The following is an 8780-nucleotide window of genomic DNA, read 5'->3' on the forward strand; positions in this document are numbered from 1 at the left end:
AAAACGAAAATCTAAAATAAAGAACACCAAGTTTAACGTGGAAAAATCCTTCAAAACGAAGGTAACCACCACGGGATCGACAAGATCCGAATTGCTTCACTATAACAATAAGAGAGTTACAATTATTCTTCTAATGGCTACACAACAAGTGCCAAAAGAGAACAAACAATAGCTACACCAACAAAAGATAAATAGAAAGAAACACCACCCAAACCCAGCTGCTGTTCGGGACCTAAAACAGGATCTTGCTGACTTCCGAATCCGATCTCCACTGTTCAAATCAACCACCAAGATGTCAGGAACACTCAGTACAAATTTCAGCCCGATCCAACGGTTAGTTAATCGGAAAACACGATCTGAAGGTTGCTGGTCGGAATAACAGACTGCAGCAAAAGAACCTTTTTTCTTCTCTCTTATCTCTTGTTGAAAGCTCTCTCAAAAACCTCTCTTATGTCCTAATGTCTTTCAAAGACAATATTAATGAGCAATCTTAATTATTCTCTCAAGACCATCCTCTATTTATAGAGTTGTGCTTTTCCTTACAAAGCCAAAACCAACTCCAAGTAGGATTACTATTCCAATCCTTTTCCTAATAGAATTGGAAACCAAATGAAGAGAATAATTCCAATCCTTTTTCAAGTAGGATTAGGCCATGGGCCTTTGGCTGGAACTTGGGCAATAGCCCAACACAACTTGCGTTGGTTTGTCTGTCATCGTTATCCTTGGGAGTCATTATTAGAAAATTTTGAACCTAAGAAGGTTGTTTGTCTTGATCTCCAAAAGAGTTCCCTGCGTCAATTATGGACCTGAATAAAGGTACAATTGTTGAATTCAATTATCATTATTTTTCTTTTTGTCAAACTAGTTCTCGAACACGTGCGTTGCACGTGTATTTCACGCTAAGTAATTTAAAAAAAATATATATTAGATTAAATGTGCAATGAGTTATATGAATTTTGAAAGGGAAGATTACCTTTTGTCTGATTTAAACTTCTGAGTCATTTCATCTTTGAATTTAACATAAATAATTAGTAAAATTGTATATATATAATATCAAATGTAACATGACCAGCTATTAAAATCAATGTGTTTCATGCATTACAACACCGCATTAGACAAATAACTTCAAATTTTGGATTAAACCTCTAAAGTATATAATCTCATAAATAACACTTTTTTTCTATAGTAATCCATGCAATTACATATTAAAGTGTAATACAAATTAAAGATTAACAACATAAAGACACAACAATTTTAACTAATTAATCAACATCACCTGGGAGGTAAACTACCACGAAATGGTTCTTTGACAAGAACTACTTCAGTTATTGCTGCCTCAAATCTGCAATTGGCTAGAAGAATCTCTAGCTTTCAATTATATGATATAATTTGAATAAACAATACACTTACCTAAATTACTGTGCAAATCAATTGGAACTGCATCCTATACTTTTTCAAAAAATGTTATGTGCATTATATAAAACTTAATAGCGTACATGAAAAGTTTTCTAATGGATGAAAATTAAAAGAATTAACAAATTTAAAATTAATGGGATAAGTGCATATAATTATATAGTAAAAGATAAACTACACTAAGGGCTAGACAGATTCATGAACTTCACATTAATGTTTCACAATTTATTGATTTATTATTAAAAGGTAAATATATTATTTGATTGATAGTATAAAAATATTCTGAAAAGTAGTGTGTAGATAGGGGTACAAAATATCCCAAAAGAAGGTGACTTAAATGTATATATTCATGAAATAGTGGCAAAATGAGCCAACAAAACATTTTGTAATAATTTAAATTTAATTATTCATATAATTTTGCCTTTTTATAGATCTTTTCTCATGCGCATTCCTTGAACTTTTTTATTCATATAATTATTAATCCTAGTTAATAATTAGTTTACATTTAATTACTCAATGCAACTCTTCCAATTCTTCTATTTATTTAACAACGAAGAGGCTTATTGTGTAAATTCAAAAGGGTCATTTTGATTTGATTCAATGCATGTTAAAGTAGAATACCAAGACATTAAATTGGTATAAAAAATTGAAAAATAAGTTAAGGAAGTTGAAACGAAACCAAAATATTGAATAGAGGACAATTTTAGGAAGATGAAAAAGCTAGCAATTCCAAGACATTGAATATAGGCTGCTGTAATTGTGTGATAATTAAAATATTACTCCTATTTAATTAGAATAGATATTTTATTTATTACATTAGGGTGCAATAATTGTGTAACAATTTAAATATTGCTACTAATTAGATTAGATATTTTTATTAATTAAATATTTTTATTTATTAAAAGGGTAAAACAGTAATTCAACTTTGGAAATTGACCCTCCCACTTTTAATAATATATATGATACGTACATAGATAGACTCTCAAATTTTAAATAAATTTTGGTCTAAAATTGTTGGGGTGGTTCAATTAGAGTCAAAACTGAGGGACCAGTTTCGTTGGCTATTTTGTATCGAGAATTCGAATTTGATGAAACGAATGAAAATTAGTTGTTGAGCTTTTTAATTTTAACAACATAAAAATACTTAGCTTAGTTGAAATAAAAGATAATTTTATATAAATTGGGTTGGAGCAAATTTGATTCAATGAGAGTAAGATATTTTTTATTGGTCCACTAGCCAAGTCTTAATTATCCTGGGCAGCATCCTAATTCTTCTGTGTTTTGAATAGCAGCATTTGCCGTCTCTGCGAATGCTAGATCTTAGAGATTCAGAAAGGCTGATTCAAACACCAGATTTCACACAAATGACAAATTTGGAGTATTTGGATCTGCGTAACTGTAGTGATCTTGAAGAGGTTCACCGTTCCTTGGAGTGTTGCAGAAAACTCATTGTGTTAAATTTGCAGAGGTGTAGACGCCTAAATAAGTTTCCATGTGTTAACGTGGAATCTCTTGGATCTCCGATTCTACTACATTGCTCTAATTTAGAAAAATTTCCAGAAATTCTCGGAAGAATGAAGCTAGAGTTAGAGATCAAGATGAGCTGGTCTGGGCTAAGGGAAATACCATCATCTATTATTCAGCAATATGCATGTCATCTTACGGAGTTAAGTTTGAGTGATATGAAAAAACTTGTAGGCCTTCCAAGCAGCATTTGTCAGTTGAAAGGTTTGGTGAAGCTGGATGTGTCATACTGCTCAAAACTTGAAAGCTTGCCAGAAGGGATTGGTTATTTAGAAAACTTGGAGGAGCTTCATGCCAGCTTTACTCTAATCTCACGACCTCCGTCTTCCATCATCCACTTGAACAAGCTTAAAATCTTGAGTTTTAGATTAGACTTGAAACCTATGTTTTTTGCCACAATAGAATCAAAATATAGAGAGTCCTTTGTGTTCCCTAGGGTGAATGAAGGGTTACGCTCATTGGAAATTCTAAATCTCAGTTTCTGCAATCTAACAGATGGAGGACTTCCAGAAGACATTGGATGTTTATCCTCTTTGAAAGAGTTGAATCTCAGGGGAAATAATTTTTGGCATTTGCCTCGAAGCATAGCCCAACTTGGTTCTCTTCTATCCTTGGACTTATCAGAGTGCTGGAGGCTTAAAGAGTTTCTAGATGTTAACATGGCTGAAGGGTTACGGTCGTTGGAAATTCTGGATCTCAGCTACTGCAATCTAATAGATGGAGGACTTCCGGAAGACATTGAATGTTTATCCTCTTTAAAAGAGTTGAATCTCAATAGAAATAATTTTGAGCGTTTGCCTCAAAGCATAGCCCAACTAGGTTCTCTTCGATTCTTGGACTTAACAGAGTGCATGAGGTTTACAGAGTTTCTAGGTGTTAAGATGGCTGAAGGGTTATGCTCTTTGGAAATTCTGAAACTCAGGAACTGCAATCTAATAAATGGAGAACTTCTGGAAGACATTGGATATTTTTTTTTTGATAACCTAGAAATCCGTGTGTGACCCGCCCTTTGGACCAATCACAGCCTTCTAAACTCGGTGGATAATGGGCCCGCCCCTCTACCCTTCTCCACTTAAATACCAGGCGTCGCTTTGCATGGTGTGGGGCTTGAACCTGTGACCTAAGCCACAAATCCTCCACCTTTTGCCACTTGAGCTAGGCCTTGGGGGCAAGACATTGGATATTTATCCTCGTTGAAATACTTGTACCTCAATATAAATAATTTTGAGTGTTTGCCTTAAAGCATAGCCCAACTAGGTTCTCTTCAATTATTGGACTTATCATATTGCAAGAGTCTCAAAGAGTTGCCAGGTTTCAAGGGGATGCAATACTTGGATACTTTGGATCTCAGTTTGTGCAAGATGGAGGACTTCTGAAAAACATTGGATCCTTATCCTCTTTGAAACACTTGAATCTCAAGGGAAATAATTTTGAGTATTTGCCTCATAGCATAGCCCAGCTTGGTGCTCTTCAAACCTTGGACTTATCAGATTGCAAGAGACTTAGACAGCTGCCAGGTTTCACGGGGATGCAATAGTTGGATACTTTGGATCTCACTTTCTGCAATCTAACAGATGGAGGGCTTCCGGAAGACATTGGATCCTTACGAGTTGGCCAGAGAATATCCCAAGTTGGTTTCACCATCAGGGAATGGGAGAAAATGTATAAAGATGAACCTAAGATTGAGGCCGGTTACTCCTCTTCTCAGAAACAATGATGAACTAACATCCGTGATGATAGTGAACACCAAGATGAAGCCAGGCTATCCGTTTTAAAATGAGAATGATCATGCACAAGAAGCAACTTTTTTTTTTTTTCAAATTTTATAAGAATAATATTTGTACAGAGACACATTTTGTTGTTTGTTGGATGGTGAAATGGAGGTTTATTTTTCATGTTCAATCATTCATTGTTTACTAGTTGTCTTTTCTCCTTTTATATATATACAATTCTCTCCAAAACCAAAAAAAAATGTTCTTCTCTTGTGCTGAGCCACGATTTACCATGGTGAGTTAACTTATATGAACAAGCTTAAATTTTTGGTTAACTTATTTTGGGTTCAAGGCTTGGATATTAATGAGTAGCCTTTGTTAGGAAGTATTTTACTCTTAATGTGAGACTTCCCGATGCGAATTTGAATTAAGTCAACCCCCTATGCAGATACATAATACCGAGTAGAACTAACTCACGATAATTTGATTCTAAGGGAGATATTTTCCAAGGTATATTCTTTCTCTGCAGCTTCATCCAGCTGTCCATTATGTTCATAGTACTGTGACCCCATAGCAATAATTCCATTCAATTGGAGTAGACCCCATCTTCCAGAAAACTTTTCATATTTGTTTTTTATTCATTGGGCATACATTCATAGGGATAGATACGTTTTTTTTAAAAAAATTTAGTTGGTGTGGAATATTATTTATAAAATTTGTTTTCTCTACTTCCACTAGAAAAATCAGTTTCGTGTAGATTGTGTCTAGTCGTCTAATAAATGATGCATATTAATCCTTTTTATCAACATACCTATATTACTGAATTTTATAAAATCCGAAACTGCTTTTATTTCCAAGCTTATTGAAGTTATCATGGCATTTGTAAATGATAGCATTGAATTATTGGATGTTATTTTTCTAGAAATCTCTTGAATTCTGTAATTCTTCATCTTCATGGAGAAGTTTAAAGTATAAATAATACTTGAAAATTTGTTTGTTAACATCTTCTTTAGTAAATAACCTTTTTTTACCCTCCCTAAGAGCTCTCACTCTTTTTGGTTTCTTGGTAGTTCGAACTTACAACGTTAGGATTGAAAGTGAGGGTGTTTACCTGAGCAACTCACTGTCATCTCGTCTTTAATAAGTTACGGTTGTTGAATTAACATATTTTATAATTTCAATAAGTACTTTTCCAAAATAAATGATTCAAGTAGGACCCTTTGAAGTCAATTCTGCTTAAAGAAAAGGGCCATGTGATTCACTTTTTTCTTGTAAAGCATTAATAATTCACAGAAACATTTTTCTTTCTATTTCTTCATCTTATAATTACCACAGAATTTCTGTTTTCATTTTTCAGATCAACATCCATGGCATCATCTTCTTCTTCTGCAAGTAACTCACTCTACTGGAAGTATGATGTCTTCTTAAGTTTTAGTGGTGAAGATACCCGGAGAAATTTTACGAGTCACTTGTACCAAGGTTTGAAAAACAGGGGAATATTCACTTTTCTAGATGATAAAAGGCTAGAGAATGGCGATTCCATCTCAGAAGAACTCGGGAAAGCTATAGAAGTGTCTCAAGTTGCCGTAATCGTTTTCTCAAGGAATTATGCTATGTCAAGATGGTGCTTGAATGAACTAGTGAAGATTATGGAATGCAAGGAGAAAAAAAATGGACAAACAGTCATACCGATCTTCTGTGATGTAGATCCATCACATGTTCGATACCAAAGTAAGAGCTTTGAAGAAGCATTTGCCAAACACGAATCGAGGTATAAGGATGATGTTGAGGGGATGCAGAAGGTGCAAGGATGGATAACTGCCCTAACTGCTGTCGCAAATCTGAAAGGATATGTATTCCCTAACAGGTGAGTTAAAAACACATATATTGAATTGATCATGAAATAATTTATGAAGACTAACTACATGTAGTTATATTCTACTATAGAACAAAGAATTTGTGCTCAAAACAGAATCTTCAATAAATATATTAGCATTTTTTTTTTTGCAGTGTTGAGTCAGATGCAGACTGTATTGAGCATATTGTTGATCAAATTTCGTCTAAGTGCAATACTTCAGTATCTTATTTGCAAGAAGTTGTGGGTATAGATACTCAATTAAGGAAAGTAGAATCCCTACTACAGATGGAAATCAATGATGTCCGGATTGTATGGATCTGGGGAATGGGGGGTGTTGGTAAAACTACACTAGCAAAGACTATTTTTTTTAAACTCTCGTCCAAATTTAAAGATGTTTGTTTCCTTGAGAATATCAAAGAAAACAAATATGGAATTCACTCTCTGCAAAATATCATTCTCTCTAAATTGTTAGGGGAAAAAGAAAATTGCGTGAAAGATAAGGAGGAGGGGAGGAGCCTGCTGGCTAAGAGACTTCGGTGTAAGAAGGTTTTAATTGTTCTTGATGACATAGATCACAGAGACCAGTTGGATTACCTAGCAAAGGATCTTGGTTGGTTTGACGAGGGTAGCAGGATTATTGCAACCACTAGAGACAAGCGTTTGATAGGGGAAAATGATATAGTATATGAAGTGGAAACACTACTCGACTGTGATGCTATTAAACTGTTCAATCAATATGCTTTCAAAGAAAAAGTTCCAAATGAGCGTTTTAAGAATCTAACATTGAAGATAGTAAGTCTTGCTAAAGGCCATCCTTTAGCCCTAAAAGTATGGGGTTCTTCATTACACCGGATGGATATAACTGAGTGGGAAAGTGCTTTGGTCCGAATAAAGAAAAACTTTGATGTAGAAATTACTGAAAATCTCAAAATAAGTTATGATGGGTTGGAGCCCGAAGAACAAGAGATATTTCTAGATATAGCATGTTTCTTCCGAGGAATTGAAAAAGAAAAAGTCATGCAAGTTCTTGAGAGCTATTATTCTGGACCAAAAATTGGATTGCGTGTTCTAGTTAACAAATCTCTTGTGATCATCTCTGAAAATAATGAGATTGAAATGCATGACTTAATACAAGATATGGGTAAATGTATAGTGCAAATGCAAAAGCATCCGGGAGAATATAGCAGATTATGGAATGTTAAAGATTTTAAAGAAGTGATAGACAACAATATGGTAAGTAGGTTAAATAATGCAATAATTAATATTCAATTTTAGTTTTCATATTCCAAAAGCATATAGAATATTACTTGTCCACTTTTGAATTGACACACCTATTAAGAAAACAATGATTGACATAGTGAGTTTACCATTTTACCCCTATTAATTATGAAGTGGATGAATTAAAAATTTAAGATTTTCAAGAAGTTCTACCTTTTTCAAAATTAATTTGAGAGTATAATATGTAAATTTTTTTTTGTCATTTCTTGATTTGTCAAAATGGACAAGTAAAAATGAAAAATTGGACAAGTAATTAGGGGCAGAGAGAGCATTCTTGCAGGTATATATGTCATTTTAGTCATAGCAAGGAGTAAGAAAAGTAGTGATATTGGTTTGCCCAATTTACATTACATCTGAAGTTATAATTATTTGTCTGATGATCTTTTTACTAGGGGACCATGGCAGTGGAAGCAATCTGGTTTATTTATTTTGAAGAACTAAGCTTTAATAAAGAGGCAATGAAAAATATTAAAATGCTTAGGATATTATGTATACATAATAGGTACGAAAAAAATAAGACGACCTCCTCAGACTCCAATTGCCATGATGGCTCCATTGAGTACCTTTCCAACAACATGCGTTGGTTTGTCTGGCATGATTATCCTTGGCAGTTATTGCCAGAAAATTTTAATCCCAAAGGACTCGTTCATGTTGATCTCCGATGGAGTTCATTGCATTATTTATGGAATGAAACAAAGGTACCATTCTGTTTGAAATGCTTTATATTTTATCTTGTCCTAAAATCATAATTCTTGTGTTTAAATAAAATAAGTCATANGACACATGTTTCTTCTGTTTGTAACAGAACAACTAGAGTCTTGGCCTGAGAAAGAGATTTGCGAAAGAACTTGGGTATGCAATAATCTGTTTTCTTATATATTAGTAAAGGTGACACGACATCTCTCTTACACCAGAATATATACCACGTTTCATTATGAAATAAAATCACATCATCTTAACATTTGCTAATGAGTAGCCTGTCCAAAATCCAATTG

General features: G+C 33.8%; 1 protein-coding gene and 1 pseudogene across 1 annotated transcript; one reads left to right on the plus strand and one right to left on the minus strand.

The window, feature by feature from the left end:
- LOC125852044 (probable rhamnogalacturonate lyase B) overlaps positions 1-733 on the minus strand; it is a 19040-nt pseudogene extending 18307 nt beyond the window's left edge.
- Positions 734-5926: 5193 nt separating this feature from the next.
- Positions 5927-8556, plus strand: LOC125852045 (TMV resistance protein N-like). Its single transcript, XM_049531781.1, has 3 exons — positions 5927-6516; positions 6660-7740; positions 8178-8556. The coding sequence occupies exons 1-3, from the start codon at positions 6017-6019 to the stop codon at positions 8532-8534; spliced, it is 1938 nt and encodes a 645-aa protein (XP_049387738.1). The 5' UTR covers positions 5927-6016; the 3' UTR covers positions 8535-8556.
- The last annotated feature ends 224 nt before the right edge of the window (positions 8557-8780 follow it).

This window comes from Solanum stenotomum, unplaced genomic scaffold, assembly GCF_019186545.1.
Source record: "Solanum stenotomum isolate F172 unplaced genomic scaffold, ASM1918654v1 scaffold31822, whole genome shotgun sequence".
Classification (NCBI taxonomy): Eukaryota; Viridiplantae; Streptophyta; class Magnoliopsida; order Solanales; family Solanaceae; genus Solanum; species Solanum stenotomum.